Source organism: Apodemus sylvaticus, chromosome 4 (genome assembly GCF_947179515.1).
Source record: "Apodemus sylvaticus chromosome 4, mApoSyl1.1, whole genome shotgun sequence".
Lineage (NCBI taxonomy): Eukaryota > Metazoa > Chordata > Mammalia > Rodentia > Muridae > Apodemus > Apodemus sylvaticus.
The window spans coordinates 60,275,246-60,299,389 of record NC_067475.1 but is presented as its reverse complement, the minus strand read 5'-3'; the positions used below and the strand labels follow the sequence as shown (position 1 = coordinate 60,299,389).

The following is a 24,144-nucleotide window of genomic DNA, read 5'->3' as shown; positions in this document are numbered from 1 at the left end:
GACACTTCAGAATCAGGGCCGGGAACACCTGCCTAATAGAGAGCTACCTCAAGCATGACCCACAGTCAGAGAGCTGCAGAGGAGTGACTTTTAAGTCACACCACTGGGAAATAGAAGCACAAAGCTCACAAGCATCTATCTTACCAGGTTATTTATACTACCACCTCCCTTGTAGATTACTCTACAGCCCTCCCCTTTGAATAGACAAAAGGCCCCTCGACAAACCCCAAGTGGAGAGCTGATTGTTTATAGCTAACTGTGAGTGCAGGTGAAAGCCACTCAAATGCTGGAAAATTTTAAAACCAAGCAGTTTCTTTTGGAGAAAACTAGATGGAGCAAACACCGATACAGGACCCAAGAGCAATGATACATGCCTATAATCCCAGCACTTATAGAAGCCTTGGGAATCTAAGGTCATCCTCTGCTACATAGTGAATTCAAGGCCTCTTGAGCTACATGAGACACCCTTAGAAAACAAAAGGAAAAGAAATAGATACAGGCTTTTAAAAGCTCAGTGGCAGTTACAATGAAACAGTAGATGGTACCTAGCCGAAAAGGGCAGACGCATCCCCGGGAGCCCTGGCTCGGGCACCAAGGGATGGCTTCCTATACCTCAGGCTATCTGGAAAAGTAGGGAGGAGTCTTTTGAGCTGAGATTGGAGGAGCTGATGAAGTACTTGTCCTTTGTTGCCTAGTGACATGACCAGTGTTGTCTTGTTTTGGACGACAGAGATCTCAATTTAAGGGAATGGACTCTAAGAGTTTGACATCTTCAACTCTCCCAAGAAGTTGAGTAGAGATGGTAGACTATGCCCTTGTCCCTGCTTCAGACCTAAGGAAGCAACACCCAGCTCTGTGGGAGATGGGAAGGCAACACGACTTGCTCAGAGCTTCTTCACTGACGGGTTTCTCGCCACGATGCTAGTAGCTGCACCCCAACAGCTCAGGTGGGGAGATCTGTGCAGAGTGTCCCAGGTCCTTCCACACAGCTGTGATAGGAGCTCAGCCTCAGGGGTTCTGCCTGCTGCCAGAAGCTTCTTCCTGTCTTCCTTGAAAATGAGGCAGGGACCACAGAAACAATTTAGCATCTGAGAAAATGATGACGTCCCCTATGCTTTTCATGGGAAATGACAGGCTGCAGCCAGAGTGCCAAACTAGCTGCTCAAGTGAACAGGAAGCAGTCCCCTTGCAGTCTGTAACACAGGATGACACTGCACTAGTCTCTCGTAAAGGAGGGACAGGCAAAGGCAGGCATAGAAGGACAAATGTTCCCAAAAAGCCTAGTGCTTCTGCTTCCAGAACACCCAAAAATGTCACCTCCCTGGGTCCTTAGCATCCATGATTGCCAGTGACCAGGGGCAGAAGGTGGGGTGAAGGGAGCTAAAACCTGGGCAATCCTAGCGAGGGCTGGCAGGGGTGATGAAGAACGGGCCTCCAGAGTTCACATCTGAGTCCCAAGACAAGGTGCCCGTGAGAGTGGGCGGGCTCCTCCGCGCGAAGGAGCTGAATACATATTAATTTCTCTGCATGGTCTCTAGCCGATGTTCCACAAATGTAAATTCTCTCTCTTTTGACTTTGACTTTTATCATTTAAGAAAAAATTGTTAAAAAGAAGTAGAAGAAGCTTGAAGATAGTGGGCAGCCTGTCCTCACTCAGTTGGCGCCTCTAACTTTGTGATTCTCAACCAGTAGGTTACAACCCTATGGGTGTGTCCAATAATCTTAGCACAGGGTGTTACCTAAGGCCATCGGAATACATAGATATTTACATTATGATTTATAATAGTAACAAAATTACAGTTATGAAGCAACAACAAAATTTTCTGATAGGGGGTCACCACAGCATGAGGAGCTGTCTTAGAGGGTCGCAGCATAAGGAAAGTTCAGAGCCATGGCTCTAACTAGTGGCAATAGTTGTTGGTTTCCTGACTTCTCTAGCGCTTGCTGGAACAGAGACTCCTGGGTTTTGCCCACTGGTAAGAGGTGAATCTGATAAGCTCCAATTGCTCCCCATGCTGTCCATCAAAGACGCACACCTGGGAATTATCACACTAATTAAATCATAATAATTAGACGTCCCATTCTCTTGCTAAAATGAACTCCCCAGTGTACCTTGTGGTGCACAGGTAGAGGCCCAGGGTAATACAGAACAGGCTGCTCCACATGAGCCAGTCCAGCTGAGGCTTCAGCTCTTGGAAAACCCAACAAACGAGAGGTTCATTTAGGATCACCATTTCTGCTCTACCTTGGTATCTGATGCCTTTGGTTGCAACAGTGATCCCAACAGGGTCTGAACCAGCAGCTGCAGAAGCTTGTCTCTCTTTTTCCTTTTAAACTGAGAATGTGTTCATCAATTACATATTTGTTTGTGCACCTAGACCTTTCCTTCAGAGATTCCGACTCAGTGGCTCTTAGATTCCACATGGGAATCAATCCCTCATCCCTTCAACAACAACAACAAAGCAATAAATAAATAAAACTATTTCCATTTGGTGTGTGTGTGTGTGTGTGTGTGTGTAAGCTCATGTGTGTGTGTGCTCATGTGTATGTGTGTATGTGACACCTATGGGCATGTGCAAGTCACAGTATGTATGTGGAGGCCAGAGAACAACTTTGTGGAATTATTTCTCTTGCCTTCCACCTTTACTTGGGTTCCAAGTTTACCTGGCTCATCAGGTTTACACAGCAAATGGCTTTACCCACTGACCCATTTTCCCAGCCCTAAGTTCCCATCTCTTGAGTTGACCTTCATGCAGAAACCATGCCACTGGTGAGAAATAACCTGCCAGGCTCTATGCTGAGACTTTCTATTATCTGGCACTCCTGAGGAGACCAGGGCCATGGTGAAACAAACAGCTCTTGATTTTTTACTTTACAGTAAATATCCAGCGTTTTGCACGTACTAGGCAAGTGCTCTACTGCTGAGCTGCATCCCCAGCCTACTATCAATGGTTCTTCTGGCATTTTCTTAGCCAGGCCAGTGCCTTGCGATGTGGGCTTGCTCACTGGTGTGGCATGTGGTATAGACCAGGCACCATGCTGGCTCAGTACTGGGAATTCAGTGGTGAATAAAACATAGGATCAGGACCAGGGTAAGAGCAATGACGCAGCCAGAGGGGAGACATCTAAGGGACAGCTGTTCTCTGGGCTTACACAAAAGTACGAGTGAGCATCTCATTCCTCTCTGTTTCTACCACTTTGCCTCTCTCTTATCCTAATAAGTCCCTGTCCATTAGAGCATACACCAGAGGGAACAGAGTATGCAAGTCCTGAGGCAGGAAGTTCTGAGGCACAGAAAGAACCAGAAATAGTCTGGACCTAAAGAGTTAGCATTATTCATGCAGGCTCTTCAGGTTGCGATAAGAGTTTGGAGCATTTCTCCTAATGCAAAGTGTGCTGGTTATTTTTCTTAGTGCTGTGACAAAATATCTGATACAAATAAGAGAGGAGGCATTTATTTGGGCTTACAGTTAGAGGGGCTACCCTGTCCTGGCAGGGGAAGTATGGCAGCAGGCTGCTTCATGGTGTGTGTGTGTGGGGTGGGGGGAGGTACCCACCGGGAAGCAGAGAGCCTGGGATGGATATAACCTTTGATGCTTGCCCCTTACCAGTGAGCTTCCTCCAGCCCCCTTCTCCTACATGTTCCACACACTTCCTAAAGAGTGCCACCACTCTGTGATCACTATGGGGGTCACTTCGCATCCAAACCACAGCACGAGGGAAGCCATCGGAGGGTTAAGCAGGTACTCTTCATATTTTGAAGAGTATTCTGGCACCCAGGTGGGAACAAAGGGAAGCAAGGGGTTGAGGTGGGATTGGGTAGACCTGCCTTGGCTTCTTGTGGCATAAAAGATAGAGAAGAGGGACTTGAGGTGAGGTTTGGAGATGGAATTTGCTCAGCTTTGTAAAGAACTCAATGTAAAGAAGAGAAGAAGTTGGGCTCTGGATATATGTAAGAGCCATTTACCAATGAAGAGAAAACACAGGAAACATGTAAATGAAAGATTAGGAAGCTCAGCTTTGAGCATCTGTGATTCTGAGGTTTCTGCGAAATAGCCATGCAGTTAATACCATGACAGTTCTGTCAGCCTAGAGCAGAGGTTCATAACCTTCCTAAGGCTGTGACCCCTTAATACAGTTCCTCATGTTGCAGTGAACCCCACCATAAAATTATTTTTGTTGTTACTTCAGAACTGTTATGCATCATAATGTAAATATCTGATATGTAAATGGTCCTGGGTGACCCTGTGAAGGGTTGTTCAACCCTCAAGGGGGTCTTGATCTATAGGTTGAGTATTGCTGGGCTAGAGCTTAGGAGTGATGTTTGGAGCACCCATAAACCCAGGAGCCAGGGCAGTGGTGATGGGTATTAGCAGCATGCATGTCTGAGGGGAGAAGACATCCCAGGCCTGGGTACTGATGAGAACCCACTGGGAAGAGGCAAAGCCTCTAGGAAGAGGCTGGGTAGGAGAAGCCCATGAAATAGGAAGGGGACCAGAGAAGGTTCAGCAAGACCAAGAGGTTCTGAAGTGAGAGAAACAGGAGATTGATAAAAACCTAAACTTTGAGGGTGCCCAACCCCAATTCTCCAAAGAGACCCGGGAGTGAGAGAAGCTGTCAACAGTGCTCTGTCTGTTTGCCTCCTCAAGGCAACTGTTTGCAGACACATTACCCAGTCACCCTAGGGGAACTTTCTACTTGGACATCTGTTCTCCTGCAGAGAGACCCTGTCATCACAGCCCAGTGAGGGACAGAGATCACTCACTGCTGAGATGCCACCTTCTTCCCTGGGAAAAAATGATGGCTGTCTGACAGCCACCTGGCAGGACACCGTGCAGGCAAGAAATGAAGACAGATTCTCATCATTAGCATCACTAATTTGCTGTTTACTCTTCCCTGCCACCCCCATAGGCCATTAATGAGAAACCAGGAGTGAAACAGATCCCAGGGGAAGACTCTTGCCCTGGCCTCTCTTAGACAAAGTATCTTGTGCCAAAGACCATGGCTTTAGCAGGCACTGCCTCCATCCCTTCCAGAACTCCCCCAAACTGTGCTCTCCTCAGTCCCCCTTCTCCTAGGCTACATCCCTTCTCCCTTCTCCCTTCTCCCTTCTCCACCCACCTTCTTGAGGTCATTAGGAAAAGTGCTATCTCCCCAGTGTGATTCTGACCCACATCTTATCTAAAAGTGCATGGAACTCTGAACCTCTTGCCAACGGCAGGTTCAAAGGAGAGGCTAAGGGCATTTCCTAGGTGTCCCTCATGATGTCCCACTGATGTGTTTTAGTCTCTCTGTGAGTCCCCTGAGCTCAAACACAGCCTTGGCGACCGACCACACTCTTGCTTCTTGTGTCTCTGCTCCCCATGACTCAGCTCCTCCAGAGTCAGCCCAAGCTCTTGGCATCCACACTGAAGCAGAAGCAAGACTACTGAGTTCCTTGAAGGCACCTCTGTTCTAATTATCATTTATTCATAACACTGCAAGGGCTTTGGGGCAGAACTGCACTTGTGAGGAAAGCAAGCAGGAAATTCTGAACAAATAGAACCTGCCCCAACTTCCAGCAGGAAGAAGCAAGCGACTAGAACCAGCAACACAACCACAGATACTGCCCATCTTTCCACCTCTGGAAAGCGACCCTCTGCTTTCTTACTGGAGCCTTAGAAACCCAGGTTTGAGGGATGCAGGGAATCAAACTCCCTCCCAGCCCTGGGGCCTAGTGCTCACAGCAGGTGTCCCCAGCTGGCACCCTGGGAAAGAGTTCCCACCTCCTTGGCTCTTGCTTTCTCTCTGCGGGAAGCCAAGCCAGCACTGAGGGTGTGGGGCGGTCCAGGTGCCCTTCACCCCCCCCACACACACACACACACCATCCCAGTCATCCAGTAGGCACCATATCCATTGCTTTTATCTTACATATATCCTGCCTCTTCATTGTGGAACACGTCACACTTGTCCCTAGCATGAGAACACACCCTTAAAACAGGCCAAGAGCTCAGGGAAGATGACCCAGTGAGGCTTCATTTCAGGCAGTGGGAAGAAGGTGATAGCATTGAGGTGCAGAAGATCTGGGGGGGGGGGATGTTTGAGGAGGGGAAATGAGGCCATTTGGTACAGTGCTGAAAGTGTGAGTTCTTGTGCTTCACATCCTAACTCTGTCTGGGGTCACTTGTACCACCCTTCACATCAGTGTACCCATGTAGGAAGCATGTGTGTGTGTGTGTGTGTGTGTGTGTGTGTGTGTACCTGTGAAGAATTATTCAGCCTCTGGGAATGCCTGGGAGGGACTGTCTTGATTGAGTTAATATGGGAAGACACACATCTTAACTGTGAATGAGACCACTTCCTGGGCATGGATCCTGGATGTTATAAAAATGAAGTGACATTGGTTCCCTCATGCCCTCGGATACATCACCTATCTTTGTCACTGTTCCCTACAACACAATCACCCAGACGGGTTTAGTTTTGTCTCACCATCACAGTCTTGCTCCCTACCCACCCCCTGCACACACACTCAGTAGCTGCGAGATGATTAGGAGTGGTCTTTAGTGTGGTGTCTGGGGAGAAGGCAGAAGTAATGACCGAGTTGGGGACAGAAGGAACAGATGTGGAGAGTGTCTCATCACCTGAAGAATCAAGGGCAAAGGCTCAGGGGTGGGCCATGCCATGTCAGATGTCACCCCCTCTGTGGAGGCCTGTCCTGAAACTTCTGCCTGAGTTTAGTGCTCTCTCTGTTCTCCCACATCTGGACCACAGCTCTGTTACTAGGCCTGCATCGTTACACAAAGCAGCACTGACCGCCTTCCTCTCCTCTGTCTCTGTCTGGAGACCACGACATTTCTATAACAGTAATAATTACAACAGTGAACCCATACTGAGCACTTACTCTGTGCTAAACACTAAGCCAAGCATTTTGCATGAATCACCTTATTTAATCTTTTCAATAACCCCAGGAGGTAGGTTGGATATTAGCCCCAAGTCTATGAAGGGTTGCATAAGTTGTATTACTCATGAATCAGAGCTAGAACTTGGCCCCAGAGTTGTCTGATCCAAAATCCTCATTCTCATCTACTATCCATCAGGCCCTGGGCTAGATATGAGAGGTGGAATCAGGGAAGCCAGATCCCATTCCCCCTCTCCAAGAGCCCACAGAAGTAAGGAAGACAAACATCCACCACAGCATCCCCAAACTAATGTTCAAGTTATGTGTCGTGACCACGCTGTGAAGAAAAAGGCACAGATACCAGGGGGCTCAGCCTTGCTCAGAGGGTCCAGCCTCCATATCTGATTCATGTGCGGACCTCAGCCCTAAACCGCAGGCCTGAGGAGAGAGGGGTTGCTCTTTACCCATCAGAGCCAATTTGGCTTCTGTCCTCCCTCCCCAGCCCCCTTAGCACAAAGTAACTTAACAGCACTTCCTGGGTAGTGTCTCCAAGGGCCTTTTAGGTCTCCTGTGGCTCTCCTGAAAGTGTAGCGGATGCTTCTCTGCTGATGATGAGAGATTCAGACAAGCTACTTAATGACTAAGAGACTAGAAGTGTCTCTAAGAGATGGGGAAGCATCACTCTTGCTTTGCTCGGCCTGGGTTCCCCAGGCAGACTCACGGCACTGACGGACCCCTTGCCTGTTTAGGAAGCAGCGTCATGAGTCCTGGAGAACAGAGCATTTGGGAGCTGTGAGGGCTGAAGGACTGAGAGCGTTTGGACTGCAAAACAAGATTGCTAGGGTCTTTGAGATGGTCAGTGGACACTAACTAGTCAGCATCCTTGGACCATATCAGCACATGATAGTTGATACATTAGATTCTCTAGTGTGAACTCTTAGGTCTTGTGGCTTGCAGGATAGATAGATCATCAAGTACCACCATGGCTTGTAGTTCACTGTTCTTTTTTGGTCAGCACACTGTAGGATTTATCATCATCATCTTCACCACCACCATCATCATCATCTACTATGTCTAGGGTTATATTAAGTGCATCAGGAGAAAGAAATGTTTTCATAATCTGTGGCAGATAGTTGCTGTGGAGTTTATGAAGGCAACATTGCAGTGGAGATGCCCTCAGAATCTTGCTGCCCAGGCACTCTGAACCCTGAGGCCTAAAGGAGGCTGCTATTGTGGGCAGAAATATTGGTGGGTGGGAGATAGGTTTCTCCAGAAGTCAGTTTCCTGCTTCCCCTCCCATGGTTGTAGACCCACCCCCTCCCAGCCTCAGCCAAAGCTATTAGTGAGCTCAGACCTGCCCTAGCAACCCCTAAGTTGGCAGAAGGGGGTGGAGTTGCTCCCTGCCACCTCGTGGACAGCAGTGACCTCTCCCACACTGGGAGCTCATTACTAATCTGCCCTAAGGCAGCCTCTGACACCAGGGAGAGATGAAAGCAACAAGGCCCCAGCTTGCAGCCCCTGGCACCCCTGGTTTTTATTAATGGCCAAAGTCTCAAGCACTCCTAATTAGGATAAAAGGCTGGCAAGATGTATAGGCTTGGGTAGAAACCTGTGACGGAGGCCAGAGAGAGAGAGAGAGAGAGAGAGAGAGAGAGAGAGAGAGCTGAGGCCCACCAGGTAGGACAGCTCAGCAGTGGCTGGCTGGCTATTTATCTCCCACCTCTCTATTTACTCAGAATTAACCTACTTTGCTTTAGCAAATAATCCAGCCCTGTGTTGTCTGTCTGTGAAGTGGAACATTACCCTTAGCCCACTGAATCACAGCAGCTAGCTTGCCAGCAGGCCCCAGGGAGAAAGGCCCAGGCTGCCACAGCAGAAGTCCGTGGAACTGGGCTTTGGCCCCAAGACTCCATTTCCTTTCTGAATCATGATGGGATTCTGAGCCTGTTCCCATTCCTGCCTGGGCCATCAGTGGAGAAAGTCAGTCGCCACTGGATACAGGGCCTGGGGATTCTATACTGCTCCACACACCCAGCTTCCACACGCCTTCAGTCTCCTGGGAAAGGACAGCCCTGCAAACAGAGGGGATCCCTTGGGCCAGTGGTCCCTCAAGGGAGCCATCCTCGAGAGCTGTTCACAGAGACTCCATTTACGCTGATGGATCTCATGTAGCCAAAGCCGACATAAACAAACCAGCTCCAGTTCCCTGAGAGGGGTAGCTCGTGAAAAGGCCTCCCTGCTACTGTGGCATGGCAAGATGGGAACATGGTGACGGCAACCTTTTTCTTTATTCCGTATTAAAGGGGCTCCCAGAAATCGTCCCAAAGGCCTGCCTTGGTCATAGGATGGATACAGAGAATCTTTTAGATGCAACCATCCTTTTTTGCAGGCATCTGAGGCAACTTGTTGTGTGCTATTTGCTGTCTCCAAAGCACAGTGGTTTGTAAGGCAGGGATCCCGCATGAAAAGAGCCTTTTGTTAGTTACTACATGGGGACGAGAGTGACTTGGCGATTTCCATGCGCTATTCATCAGATATGGAATTATCTAAGCAAGGGGGACAGGGGAGAAGGTTTTAGCATAAAGAACTAAAGCTAGCCAAGTTACGAGGAGCAGAGGTCGACATACAGAAGGGATGAGATGAGGAGATAAGAAGCAGCCGACTGCTGAAAGCCCCCAAACAAAAAGTCTTGATGCAGAAGCTGAGCCAGGGAAGAGCTGAAGGTGTCTAAGGAGGGACATTGACATATGAATGTCTGGCCCTAAAGTACTTGCTAGTCATGCAACCTCGGGCAAGTCCTTAACGTCGGGAACATTCATTTCCTCCAGTGTGAAGCAGGGACAATAAGAACACCCACATTGTAATGCTAGGCTAAGGCTCTCTGAGGGAATTCAGCAAAGGACTTAGTGGGCAAGTGAACAGCACACGGCGTTGGTTCCTGTTATACTTAGTGAGTCTGGAACAGTCTCTGGGATGATGGGCAGGATCAGACTTAGAGCTCTGTGAGGGAAATCAGGAGAGATAAGTTTATGTTTGCATCTTATCGCTTCAGTCAGAGATGGCCTATTATCCAGATGTACCACTGGCCACACAGATGAACACGGCCATGGGAGGGGACAGTGATGTTCCCACAGTGCCAGGGCATAGGGCAGCTTCTGTGTCTCTCTCCCTTGAGGAAAGGTCTAGGAAGACAAGAGGCACACCTGAGAAAGATGGAATTCCTACCACCATCTTTGAATTGCTTATACCCGAATATTCTGTGTACATGTTGTGGGTACGGGGACTACATCCATTCAACCTGAAGCATGCCTCCAGCAAGCCCTCAGCCGACAAGGGTGGGCCTGCCCAGGCTGGAGAGATGGCTTAGCGGTTAAGAGCACTTGTTCTTGCAGAGGACCTGAGTGATTCCCAGAATCCACATGGTGGCCACTCACAGCCATCTGTAACTCCAGTTCTAGTGGGATCTGACACCCTCTTCTGACCTTCACAGGCACTAGGCACACACATGTTGCATGTGCAAATATGTAGCAAAGAATACACAAATAAATAAATCTGAAAGAAGAGAAAGAGAGGAGGAAGAGGAGAAAGAAGAAGAGGAGAAAGAAGAAGAGGAGGGAGGAGGAGGATGGAGGAGGAGGAGGAGGAGGAATGATCTAACCAATGAGCAACTGGATGTAGTCAGGGAGTCCTTAGCTAGATAAAAATTCCAATAGTATCACCTCCCCACAGTCATTATTAACCCGTTCTCTGCCTAACCTTTTTCCCCTTAATACTTTTGACTACCTTGTTTTCCTTTAAAAAATATGTGTGTGTGTGTGTGTATACATATATGATCTATGGCCCTAATAAAATGTAATCTCTGTGAAGGTAGGGGTCTTGTGTCTTTGTTTTCCCCAATAAATCAATACCTAGCACATATCAGATGCTCAATAGATATTTTTCACAGAATAAATGGGTAGATGAATAAACACATAGAAGAACCCATCTGGAATCAGCACCATCTCAAACTCTGGCCTCCTCTTCCTCCACCTCCTCCTCCCACTAACTTACCTCAAAGACAGTTCCTTGTCTTTGAATTCTAAGCTGTCTGTACCCCCCTCGCCATAAACAGGCAGAGAAAGCAGTCTGGCGAGGTGCTGTCTCATACAACAGATGGACGTGCTTGCTGTCTCTCTAGAAAGATGCTCTGACTTTCTAGGAAGGGACATTTTCTGCTCAGAAGCTTCCAGGGATCCCTAGGCAGGATGACTCTGGGGGTAGGAGAGGCAATAGAGCGTGTGTGTATTTCCGAAGGATCATCACATTTAAGGGAGGGTAACAAACCGGATGTAGGCGGTTCATAAAGCACAGGATGGTCAGTCTACATCTGGCTGGTTGGCAGCACGGCCTCAGCAGGGTATCAATTCTCGGCACGTCGACTTCTAGACAGGAAGATAGAGCCTGAGGCCAAGGCGGCCGGGTGGTAAAAGACAAATAAGCTAAGAAACAGAGCAGAAAGAGTTGCAGATGTCCTGGAAGGAGCACAGTCTGAGGACTGGAACGTGTGTTCTGATCACATGACTGGGTGGGCAGGAAAGCAGAGGGTCAGTAATAGGCCAAGGACGCAGGAACCACCAAGGCTCTGCAGGCAACAGCAGTGAGCCAGTGTCCAGAGCAGAATCACGGGTAGGGCCAGATCTGATCAGAAGCAGGCAGGGTGGGCTAGAGTGGAGTTCAGGGGGCAGAGTGCTTGCCTAGCAACTTGCAACCCAGGTATGGCGATGCAAGTGTGCAAGCCAGGCCAGTGCTCAGAGGACAGAAGCAGCAAGAGAATTAGAAGTTCAAGATCATCCTTAGTAGCAGAGCAAGTTTGAGGTCAGCCTCAAACTGATCTCAAAATTTAGAAAGAGGAGAAGGAGAAGGAGGAGAAGGAGGAGGAGGAGGAGGAGGAGGAGCCTCGTGGAAATCACCAGTCCTTTGGGTCTTCAATATATTCACTGCTATAGTTACAAATGTTTTGGGCTCCAGAGCTCCCCTCAGCCATTGTAAACACCCCTCACCTGCTCTCATCTTCTTTTGCAGGAAAGCGTGGACTTGGGAGAAATCATGTTCTCCCTCTGCTACCTGCCCACAGCAGGCAGGCTCACCCTCACAGTGATCAAGTGTCGCAATCTCAAAGCAATGGACATCACAGGCTACTCAGGTACCTCTCTTACTCCCGGGGTTAGCATTTGGCCTCCTTGAAGTCCAAACAGAAGAGTGTTCAGGAAGAAAGGGCAAGAACTGCCACTATTCTTAGGAGGAAATGGCCTGCACCTGATTTCCACCTCTGCCGCCTCCTTCCTGTGTAAAAATGTGATTTCTGTACTGGTGCTCTGCCCCTGTGCAGGCATAGATCTGTGATAACTGAATTGAAAGAGGAAAAGATTATTTGGCTTATAGGTTCAAAGGTTTCAGGCCAGCGTCATTTGGCCCTCTTGCTGTGGGCCTGTGGCAGCACAGCAGGTCATGGCAGGGACACCTGTTAGGGGTCTGTTCCCTCCTGTCAGCTAGGAAACAAGAAGAGAAGGTGTGGGGCCAAGGTCCTACTATCCCTGTCTCCAGGAGCCTAGAGTTTCCACCTTGACTAGCGCCACAGGCTGGGACCGAGTCTTCAATACCTTTGATCTATTCTGATCAATATTCAAGATCTAAACTGTATCAGTTTGAAAAGTGGGCATGTTAACACTATCCACTGGTCAGATTCAGACTATCTGTGCCAATCCATGCACTTGTAGGCCCTGGGTAAATACTATTCCTGTTAGTATTGGAGGGAAGGTAGTCATCCCAGCTCCTACAGAGGTTATACGGAGTTGGAGTGTCAATGTTAGCAGGTTCATCATAGGGCAAAAGTATGCATGCTAAGCCAAAGGAGTGAATGCATTAGAAAGCAAAGTACCTTTGTAGTCAAGTATTTGTGTGTATGTGTGTGTGTGTGTGTGTGTGTGTGTGTTTCTGCAAAGCTCCTGCATTGGCCTTAGTGCCACAGCAGCTGAATAGAAATCTAGTGCAGTCCCAGCCCTGGGGAGAGGCTTGTGTGAAGGCAGCTACAAAACCCTGCAGGCCTGACCTGGTATAAGAGGTTCGACCCCTCCTACAAGAGCCAGGTACATAGCACAAGCTGGAGAGAGTGAGTGCTTGTTTAGCGTGAGTAAAACCCTGGCTGGGTACCCACTGTGTGGAGAGTAAAAGAAAAGAGGAGAGGTGGTGATGGTGGTCCAGCTGAAAACCTCTGGGCCCAGGTTTGCCCCATGAAAATGGAGAAAGGGGCTAAGAAGCTGAGGTTTTTTGTTTTTTTTTTAAATTCTTTTAAGTCCCTGCTCCAGCCTTCAACAGTTGCTGCAGTGCCCACTGCAGTTCAAAAGCCTTCGTTGATGGCTCCCAAGCTCTCCCCCCAACACACACACACACACACACACATACACACACATGCACACACGCGCACAGCAGCTAACTCTCATCAGGATGCAGTAGAAAGCATCGTGAACCTCTGCTGACATGGGAAAAAGCTCTCGGGCAACAGCGAGCCAGATTCCCCCAAATACAGCCGATGTCAATTTCATTTTAATACCAAAATAAGTGCACACGAGGACAGAAATTCACTAAGGGCTCTTGAGGCGGCTGAGGGAAATAGGATTTTGCTGTCCCAGTCCCCAAGACTGTCTTCTCCGTTGTAATCAAATTGATGTGCTGGAGTGTGATTTCTGAGTGAAGCCATGGGTACTAACAGGGGCTGCTGTAAACCAGAGGGTTTAGGGGTGAAAGGATTGTTTGTAATGTTGAGTTCTAACCTCCATAGCTTTCTTGTTTCCCTCCCTGGGTCTGGGCTCTCATGTTCAACCTCGGGTGGGTTCTGTAAGTGCAAGGGCCTTCTTTGCATCAGTCTCTGGAGCAAGGCATGACACAACATACACATTCATTAAATATGAACTAGTGAATGAGTGAGTGAACAGGGAATGAGTGAATTTACATATAGAATACAAATATAGCCCAAGGCGATGAAAATAGAAACCAGCATGCCCAGGGCACCCCATGCTCTCCTGACTGTTTGTGAGGTTGAGGCTGTCATTGCCTTCAGCCCAGTCAGGTCTGCCATTGGACTAACATGGAAGGAAAACGAAGCTCCTTCATTCCTGTTCTAGACTTACAATGGCACTCACCTCCAAACCAAGGATCTTCCTATTTTCTTTGTTTTAAACTAGCCCACAATCAACAAGCTAAGCCTATTTCCTAGAGTCATGACAATACAAACAGCACAAAATAATAATAAAGACCAGTATGCTACAAAAGTGTGGGTTAACCCTTTTGTCTTCACTGCCTCTGGTTTATATTGCTCTGTCTCTAGTGATCAAAAGTGACTTTGGAGCCAGGCCTGGGATCAATTCCTACGCTAATCATTTAATCTCTTGAAGCCTCTATTTTCTGCCTTTAAAACAGAGCTATCAATGATAAACATGTTACAGTGTAGATGGGAAGTAACCCTATGAATGACATTTCTCAGCACAGAGCATGTTGCAAATGCTGAATTCTGATGGCTCCCATACAGTGAGGCAGGAATACAGTCCTGGGTCTTAGGCCCCTGGCACTCAGGGCATCATAGTGACGAACAGACCTCAAAGATCATCTGGGGCCACCATTCCACTGAAAGCCACAAACATTTCCCCGAAGCACCCTGGGGAGCAGTCATCTCTGATCTCTGATTAGCCTCTGCTGGTGAGAGCTTGGCTCCTGCAGAAAGAAATCTCACCAAATGATGTGAACCAAATGTTCCTTATAGGAATGGATAGAGTTGGGGAAGAAGGCACTGGCCCAGTGGCTCATGGAACAAGTGGCCCTTACATGGAAATGTGTTTCTGAGTGGAGTGTCTGGGACCAGGAATAGAAGAGGAACAAGTTGCAGCAAACAGAGCACTTTCTAAAGCAATATGTAGATGGAAAGATTTGAATAGTGAAGAAGAGTCTTGGGTCTGGCTCTTTCCCGTGGTTATCTGAACAGCGCCCTAAGGGGTAACCACAGGGAAGGAGTCTGTGGAAACAGACAGCTGTGGCATACAGACTCTCAACCTCCTTCCTTTGTACCAAATACTCCAGAGTAGGGGGTCCTGAAAGTCTATAGTCAGAGACGGGAGGTTGATTAAATTCCTCAGTGGCTCCCCAGTTCCTCCATCGACCCAAGTGTCCCTGTGGCTCAGGCACAGCTGCCACTGTCACACTGCTGAGTCAGCAGCTCACTTGGGCATCTGTGAGAATGCTGTCCCGGCTTGGAGCTTGGCTGGCTTCATCTCTCATGTGTATAGTTTCTCTAGTTTTTACTCTAAGTGTAGCCTTCCTCTGCCCTTCCCTCAACACGATGCCAGACAGTATGTGTCTCGGTGGGTACTCGGGGGTCGAGGAGGCACCACCATGTACCTCAGAACTACAGAGCCAGGAAGGAGAGGGGCTACTTTGGCTCATTCCTCCTGACAAGTTTGCATGAGCCCTGGCTTCTGGACAAGAAGGTGTCTGAACACATCATGGTCTCAAAGCTATTATTGCCTGTAAGTTGTCCTTTTCCTGAGCTGTGCCACATAAATACTAATTATGATGCAACTGAGACACCTGTGCTATGAGAGATAATAGGTGCCCCTTCATTTGGATGAGTAGAAAATTCCAGGGTAGAAAGATGACCATGAAATACCCATTCAGAAAGCTAAAGGTGGGAGAAGATTAGTCGGTACATGGAGACTTAATAAAAAGACATCTCTTTGCAGTATGGAGAGAATCCAAGATCCCACTGAGAAATAAAATGTCAGCCAGCTGCCCTGAGTCTGGGGTGCCTGGGGGGGGGGGGAACCTCGCTCACTCGCCTGGCCACAGTTCTCTTGCTTCACTGCTCAGAAGTGACCAGAAAATGGCCTCCTGGGGAAGCAGTGGGCGGGGCCACTTCCCTGCTTCCTGATTCCAAATGGAAATGAGATTACTGGGACAGTGGACCCAGAAGCATGTCTTCTCTCGGGCAGGACAGGGGCAGCATTGTGACTGATGCTGTAGCTTCTTTCTAACATGTTCCCTGGGTACCACCGCATCCTATTTTTACCCCCTTTATCCTTTGGTTAAAGCTGGCAAGACTCCAGAGGAAATGATTCCGTATACGTGAAAGAAACAGTGCTTTTGTTAGGTTCAGTGCTCTTTGAGTTCTCCAGCCGAAGAGAGTGCAGCTGATATTTAGGACTGGAAACTACATAATCATGGACAAGAGTCTTGTTTAAATTGGGGCTAGTTTTCCCATTAGTGACACACCATTAGGTGCCCTCCCAGGTATACAAAGGTAGCTAAAGACTGCGTTTATTAAGTGTAGATCGTCCTCAGAGACAGGTGCACTACATAAATACACGGTGACTTAATTATGTTAACCCACTGATCCCATCTGATGAGCAGCAGTGGGCCCAGGGATTCAGTCTCTCTGATAAATGCTATTCAAGAACATCTGCCTAATAATGTCTTACACCTGTCATCTGAGCGCTTGGAAAAGCTAAGACAGGTGGATGGTTGTGAGTTTGAGGCCAGCCTGGATTACAGAATAGAACTGGAGTCAAACACCAAACAAACAAACAACAGCAACATCAAAAATCGGTTTAACCTCTTCTCTTCTCGCACTGCCCTCATCCACACAGATCCCTACGTCAAAGTATCCCTTCTGTGTGATGGGAGGAGACTGAAAAAGAAGAAAACGACCATAAAAAAGAACACCCTCAACCCTGTCTACAACGAGGCCATCATCTTTGACATCCCCCCAGAAAACATGGACCAAGTGAGCCTGCTCATCTCTGTCATGGACTACGACAGGTAGGTGCCTGGTTACTCTCCTCCAGTGCAGCATAGCGACCCTTGACCTTAGACCCAGGGCTTGGAACCTATTGGCTTCAAAAATGACCCCACTTAAGAAAGATACAGGAATTTGAGAAAGCATGGAACACCCTTACTAAAAGCTATAGCTTCCCTTTCCTGCTTGGTCCCATCAGCGGGAATTCTGCCTGTCAGCCCTCCTGCATTCATTCCTGGCCACTTCTTTTCTTCGCTTTGCCACCAAGTGCCATCTATCTTCTGCCCTTTAAAATGCCTATCTAGCATCTGCACTCCCACAGGAAGGCTATGAAGCCCCATCACTCTCCGTCCTAAGTCAGCCACCAGACTCAGGACACATCTGCCTGGATGCTTTCTGCCTGGTCTTGCCCTTCTGAAGAAAAACCCCTGACTCCCACTGCACAGACCTCCCATAATCTGGACCCACAAAATCACCACAAATCATCCCGATTAATCCTCTATTTCTTCTCTTTTTTGATTTTTCCTTTGGAAGACTTGCTCAGAAACATCTTCAGCTACTCCATCTGCCATGACTCTTCTCCAAGTGTCATTTTAGCTGAAGGATACAAAAATCATACTATAGCATCCCCATCCTAGGTTTTTAGCACAACTTATCAGGCATGGTAGGTGCTTGACTAACGTACTTGAGAGATGATTTGTGTTCTTGCTGAGTGAATAAACTACAGCCTAGACAGTAGTGGTGTGGAGAAATGACAGCCAGAGCTGGTTGGTTTATTTCCAAGTGCTGGGAATTTCAGAGGTTGTAACATGCTTCCCAAGTCAAATAAGGGACGAGACACTCTTAATACCCAGTCAGGCCTCCAGCTACTGTTTCCTGAGATTGCAAATAGATCTATAGCCTTTGCTCACTTCTTTAAGTGTCTTACCTTATTTAAGAGGTTGGGCAAAGCCTCAGGGTCACTGGCAGGCTAGCCGATATCCGTTCTGCCGATAAACACTGGTTTTCAGAGCTCATGGTTTGAGTTAGATGCACTAGACAGAGTTCCACCCCAAAAAGACTTCTTTTTCTGGGAGCATTTTGAATGGCCACTGCTAAGACCTTTGTTTCCTCCCTCAGAGTTGGCCACAATGAAATCATAGGAGTCTGTAGAGTGGGGATCAATGCTGAAGGCCTTGGCAGGGACCACTGGAATGAGATGCTGGCATACCCACGAAAGCCCATTGCACACTGGCACTCCTTGGTGGAGGTAAAGAAATCCTTCAAAGAGGTAGGTGAGGTTGCCTGGCCATTGGCATGTTTGCTGCATGGTGGCGCGGGCTGGAGAATGGCACGTGGCTGCTCCGAGTCCTTGGCCTTTGATGGAAAGGGCGCATGGGGAACATCCAGTGTATAATGTGGTCTACAAGCATATGAGATGAGGAAGGAGGTGGATGCTGCCTGGCCGAAAGTTCCTGAGCATTTTATAAGTTATGGTGATGGGGCTAAGGATGTTGTAGTTCAGTTGCTAACTCCTGGCCTAGCATGCATGAAACCCTGAGTTCAGTCCCTAATGTTAGGCATGGCAGCACTTTAACCCCTTGGCCGAAGGTTTCAAAGCCTAAGGTCATTCTCAGCTTCATAGCAGAGCAATGTGGGCTACACAGGACCTTGTTTGAAAGAAAGAAAGAAAGAAAGAAAGAAAGAAAGAAAGAAAGAAAGAAAGAAAGAAAGAAGAAAGAAAGGAAGGAAGGAAGGAAAAGGAAAGGAAAGGAAAGGAAGGGAAAGAAAAAAGAAAAGGAAAGAAAAGAAAAGAAAAAAGAAAAGAAAAACCAAAGTTGAAAGGCAATGCCATGTTCTTAATGGAAAAAAGAACTTCGAAGAAGCCTTCCCAGCAGTCCACTGTACCAGGCTTGAAAGCTTTCACAAAGCTCCCAGTCTGCTCAGTCCTGTAGGACTAAGCCCCAGAGGGTGAGATCAGAATTGGCAAGACATTCCACCCCAGTTAGAACAGCAAGTTCTCCGAGGCTCCAGACAGCTACCCCTCGGCAGTGTTCAGCTCTTAGATGAGCTAGCCAAGGAGTGCAGTCAGCTCTGCTGCACATTGTCTCTTACCATCGCTGGGAATGAGAGCATGGTGTCAAGGTGTCACACCTTCTAACAAGTTCTCACTACGCTGGGGCTTCAAGCTTGGCCTCTCCCGAGCCCATCACTCCTCTCCCAATGGCAGCTTTGAGGACTATGGATTGGCTATCCCACTTGTGCCAAACCCCACAGATGAAAGCTGGTCGTCCCCAGGCCTGCTTTTCCTCAAGTGTGTTGGGATGCTGGGGTGCTCAGTCAAGCCTTCAGCCTCATTTTCAGTATCTCATATCCAGCCCATCCTGGAAAGCTGGGCTATGACTCCTTCCTCTTAGCAGGCATCCACTAAGTCTAGAAATAGAAAACAGCACAAGTCTGCAGAGTTCTCTCTTCTGCCACATGACCTTTAAGAACATCCTCCTTTCCCCGCTCTGATCAGAAAAGGCATGGCACACCTGAGGTCCTGCAGAAGACCCCTTCCCTTCTCGGGCGGGTACAGCCATTTCAACCATGGTTTGAGGCATTCTCCCAAGGAAGAATAAAGGCTTAGGGGATTAGATGTGTTGGAATCTGTTGGAGACAGTGGCTTCCAGGGAGCCAGACTAGTCAGCCGGCTTACCTCCCTAGGCCCTGAGGCAGTATCAAGGACCTAGAAATAGGCCACAGTTCCTGTCAATTCAGGTCTCTCCTGCCACTCTGTGGCTGTTGGCTGTGGCTTTTCAGTGAGCGCCGTCTCCTCCCTTTGTGGAGCTCCAGCCCCTCAGCCAGAAGGCACTCTTCACAGTGTGATGAGGTTCCTACTGCACTCATAAGTAGGCACTGCTGGGCAGAGCACTAGCCAGCCTGAAGCCACTCTGATACCTCACCAAAGCCCATGTGACTTCAACCCGGGGATGGGATGTAATGCCTCAAACCCCCTTTTTGTTCTAATATTATGGAGACACTTAAGAATAGCAAACATATATAAATTAATTAACCAGGTTCAGGTAGTTTGGGGACTTGACATGGGATGTGAGCTAAGAGGCCTTTGGAAGACTGTGACATATCACTGCCCTCTGGTCCTTGGTTTTCTGGTTGATAAACGGAGGATAAGACATCCGCATCTCAGCTTTTCTGATCAATGCTGACCCTCAGAGACAAATGGGCCCAGGAACCTACATGTGGAGCCATGTCTGCTTCTCTAAGCTTGACTCTGGAGTCGTGGGCCACCGTTGCCAGGTCCTTCTGCCTGCCTCTGACAATGAAAGAAACCACCAGAGCGGTGGCTGGAGTGACGTGCAAAGTCCCCCAGAACTGATGGGCCTTGATCCTGGAATCATGATGAATACTGTCTAATTAAGCCAAATAATTGATTCCAAGGGCCTTTTCTTTGAGAAACTCCAACTGGCTAGTCCAGCTGACAAAGGCAAGAAAGATAAAGTGGTGTGAAGCCCTTGAAAATGAATATTTGATGAGACACTAACGGGAAAGTAACTGTATATGGAAAACGAAAAAAGAGATTAAATTGATTCATATCCTTTGGGTTTACTTTTTTTCTTGACCTGGCAGCGTGGAGCGTGGCCCTCCCCCACCCACTCTCCTCCAATTCTCTCCCTGCCAGCAGATTGCTTCTCTGTGAGGAGAAGCTAAAATGACATTTGTCTTGGCAACTTAGGATTTCAGGCAGTGTGCGTCGGTATGGTTTCCACTGCCCTTCTTAACACCCACAGTTTAAGTACCTTTATGAAATGTGTCTACAACCTCACCTGGCTAATATGTCCTAGTCACTCTATGTTCCCGGGGTTCCTTCCTCCTACATTTTCCCCCACCTTGCCTTCTTGGGGGCTCCGTTTAGCTTGAAACTCAGATCTTGTATTTGAGTAACCCATAAAGAAACCGTCCCAGCTTTTGGGATGATAAATGCCCTGATCTCTACGAAGCCCTCCATGTTTGTCCCACTCAGGTGCCACGATCATTTCTTTTTTATTAATGAGAACAGAGAGCACTGCCCGCGCTCGACTGTTTAGGGTTTAAAATTAAGGTTGAGGGAAACAAATTAACTGGAAAGGTATATTTCCCTGCTGGGATCTCTCATGAATAAAAATCCATTAAACTGTAGCAAGTGCCCTTCTCTCTGAGTGCTGCATGTCATTGTTCCCTCTGCACACAGGGCTGCTGTGGCCAGTGACCTTAGTCAAGGTGCTCGGTTAACAAAGAGCCATGCCCCAATCACCTGACATAGATCTCTGAGATCTCAGTCAGAATGGTACCAATTTCAGTAGAGCAAAGGACCCGAGAGGGACACAGCTGCCCCAGAACAATAGCTCTCTGCATGCTAGGATGGGTTTTCTGCTATTTCAGAGCCACGTTGAGGAGACTGCTGGAATCATTCGCATTGTCCATGAACCCCATCTCTTCCCTTTGTTTATCATCATAGGAAAAACTCAGAGGCTAGGAGGGGAGCCTTCCTCATTAGCTCCTGATAAACAGTTATGCTCTGTGTGACTACTCTCTGGGCTGTTATAGAAAGGACAAGTGTACTTGGTATAGCCATTTCATGTTTTCTGTTCTGGCCCGGCCTGTGGATCAGATTGTTTAAAGTGGCATGCTTACTCAGGGGAGAAGCCTGTAGTGGCTGTCTACCTTGTACTGACTGAAGGTAGTAAGGGAGAAATATGAAGTTTTGCTGAATGAAAGCAAAAGGAACCATCTCATGTCGCCTTCCGGTTAAGAAGCACTGGAGTCAGAAGTCACAGGGGGCTCAAGAACCAGGCATTTATGTATCTAAAATATCTCACCAGGGAACCCCTCGGTTGTGATTTCATTCACGTGGATGCTGCAAGCGGAGAGACAGCCACTGGAGTTAGGAGTAAGTACCTGGTGTGCTCCTGAAGAGCTTAGGTTTTCCATCACACTCTGCCTCTTTCCTCCCCTAGCGGGTGGTCATGTGCCAGCACAGTGGCACACACACAGTGGCAGGCTGGAAACGAAAGGACAGTGAGGAGGGGGTGAGGAGACCCAACTGGGTCCAGGCTCTGCCCCTAACTGCCTGTATCTTGACTTCGCTGTGTCTCTGTTTGCTTACTTGGAAGAATAAGAGGGTTAGACTGGGTGATGTCCCAAATTCACCTCTGGTCTGACATGCTGAGATTGCTCAGGTCAGGCGCCCTCCATAGCTGCTATCCACACCTACAGCCTTCAGTTGGTTGGAGCCTTCAGTGTGCCTGCATTGGGGCATACTAAGGAGAAAGGAGCCCTCGTGGACTCTCCTTGACCATTTCCGTGTACTGTGTAGGCGGTGCTGAGAGCCAGAGGCTCTGCTTCTCACACAGCTCAGCTGTGTTTAGAAATTTCTGAGAAAAGGGAACTTTGTCCCCCTGGATTCCCTTCCACAGTCATCTGAATGCATGCTCCCTCAGCTCCATCCCTCCACAAGAGAGACAGATGCCTAGACCTCATGAGAAGCAGAAGGGACTGAATTTGTGGTTCAGAAAGACATCTTGACCACTTAGCGCCTCTCTCTCTCCCCCCCCCCTCTTCTCCCTTCCCCCCCCCCCCCCCGGCCCTGCAGGCAATGGTTCTACCCAGCCCACAAAACAGTGAGTGAGCAGTGGACAGCCCACTTTGAAGTTAGAGCACTTCCAGATAGGTCAGGAGTAGTCACAGGGTCAGATCTCTGCTCAGAAAGCATCACTTAGCCATGGCTAGCTTTCTCATTAGAAGAAGGGTTGAATGGATGCAGGTGCAGGCCCATCATCCTCTGCCCATTCCTTCACTCCATTATCCCTCATGACATCATCTACTGAGGAAGGAGAAAGGTATTGGAGGAGTAGAGAGAGAATGGGCTGGGCCAGGCTGTGTCTCCTCACTTCCTACCCCTTCAGGAGCTGGTGCAAACGCTCACAGATGCCTTAAGACTGAAGAAGAGAGCCCTAACCAAAGCAGCAACAGGGTTGTTTTTTTTTTCTCTCCTGTGCTAACAGCTCCCAGACAAATTACTAATAATTCATGATCGTAGGTTCTTGGCAGTAAGGGCACACACTGCCTCTCTTTGCTGCTAACATAATCTGATTTCAGTGTATGAAAAATGGCCGAAGCACTCAGAAGTGGTCCAGGCATAGCACCTCATTGCTCACACACACACATACACACACACACACACACACACACACACACACACACACACACTTTTGTACATATATTGTAAAAGGAGCTGAAAACAGGTCTGCAGTAGATCTTTCCTGAGAACCAAGCGTGCCAAACAAAGCTTGTATCCTTATGGTTTTGCATGGCTGACAGCAAAAGTCTAGAAGGCTTACTAAGGCTCGGAGAGGTGGGCACAGTGCATGAGCCAGCAAATCTGAGACCTCGATTCCGCTGGCGATCAATGACCTGGCTTTTCTCCTCTCCACAGTGGCAGGGCCGAGCTGCCAGCTTCGACAGTGAGAGCTCATGCCCGTCTCCGAAACCACCTCCGACACCATGAGCTGCACAGCCGAGCCGACCGGACTCAGCAATGTTCTTTCCGCACTTGTTCCAGTCTCTAAACACAGTGTTCGTGCAGTCACGGCGATGGCCGCAGCAGCAGCAGCAGCAGCAGCAGCAGCAGCAGCAGCAGCCGCGGCCTGCCAGCCCATGGTCTTAACTGCTCTCGTGCCGGTCAAGGCCCAGACACTTGTCCTCTGTGATCAGATCTGTCTTAGTCTTTTCTGTCTCCCAAGGTGACATTTCTTGTGGTTTTTCACTTTGTTTGGGTCTACTGTTGAGAAAGAAATAAAAACACAATGATTAGAGATACAAAATGAAGAACCGAGAGCCCAGAAACTGGTTCTGAGAAATACAATGTAAGATGGCAGTCTTTTGGGAGAAAACAGACTGAATCTCTGAACTTTGTGCCTCCACCGAATGTTGACCCCTGGAGATGCACCAGAAATATGGAGCTGTGGCTATATTTTCAGTGCCCTCCAAGAACGGAACCTATCAATTTAGAATTCTCCAAGGTGAATTAGTCTTCATGGAAGCTCTTCACTGCTGTGACCCAAGACAAGATGTGGCCTTCTTGTCCTGTGTTGGAATCATGAGACCTCTGACATGTTTGTGACTCTGAAGCAGGATCCATGTCCCCCCTTGGTTGGCTTTGCCCAGATGGAAACATTGTGATTCCACGTGGGAACTTTGTCGCGTTCCTTAGGAACGATCCGCTGAAAGTAACCATGCCATATGTTTTCCGACACTCCACAGTTAATGATCACATTTGTTTGAAAACAGGATTTTAGTTCTCAGAAATAACCTTCATTGTAAAGAAAGGAGGCACATATGTTCCAGAACGATTCCTGTGTTATACATAGCTTTATAATTCCACGAAGCACCAAGCAGCTGTTTAAAATGCCTAAACAGAGCAAAGAAA

The 24,144-nt window shown here is 48.2% G+C and overlaps 1 protein-coding gene across 3 annotated transcripts in view; it reads left to right on the top strand.

The window, feature by feature from the left end:
* Syt6 (synaptotagmin 6) overlaps positions 1-23,552 on the top strand; it is a 54,257-nt gene extending 30,705 nt beyond the window's left edge. Inside the window, exons 4-7 of one of the 3 annotated variants that reach the window (XM_052178545.1) lie at positions 11,939-12,059; positions 16,549-16,720; positions 17,817-17,967; positions 23,152-23,552. In XM_052178545.1, coding sequence (XP_052034505.1) covers positions 11,939-12,059; positions 16,549-16,720; positions 17,817-17,967; positions 23,152-23,223 — 516 coding nt within the window. In that variant the 3' untranslated portion in view covers positions 23,224-23,552. Of the gene's footprint in view, positions 1-11,938; positions 12,060-16,548; positions 16,721-17,816; positions 18,141-21,538; positions 21,557-23,151 lie in introns of those variants that run through there. The other 2 variants (XM_052178546.1, XM_052178544.1) reach the window with 2 other exon arrangements.
* The last annotated feature ends 592 nt before the right edge of the window (positions 23,553-24,144 follow it).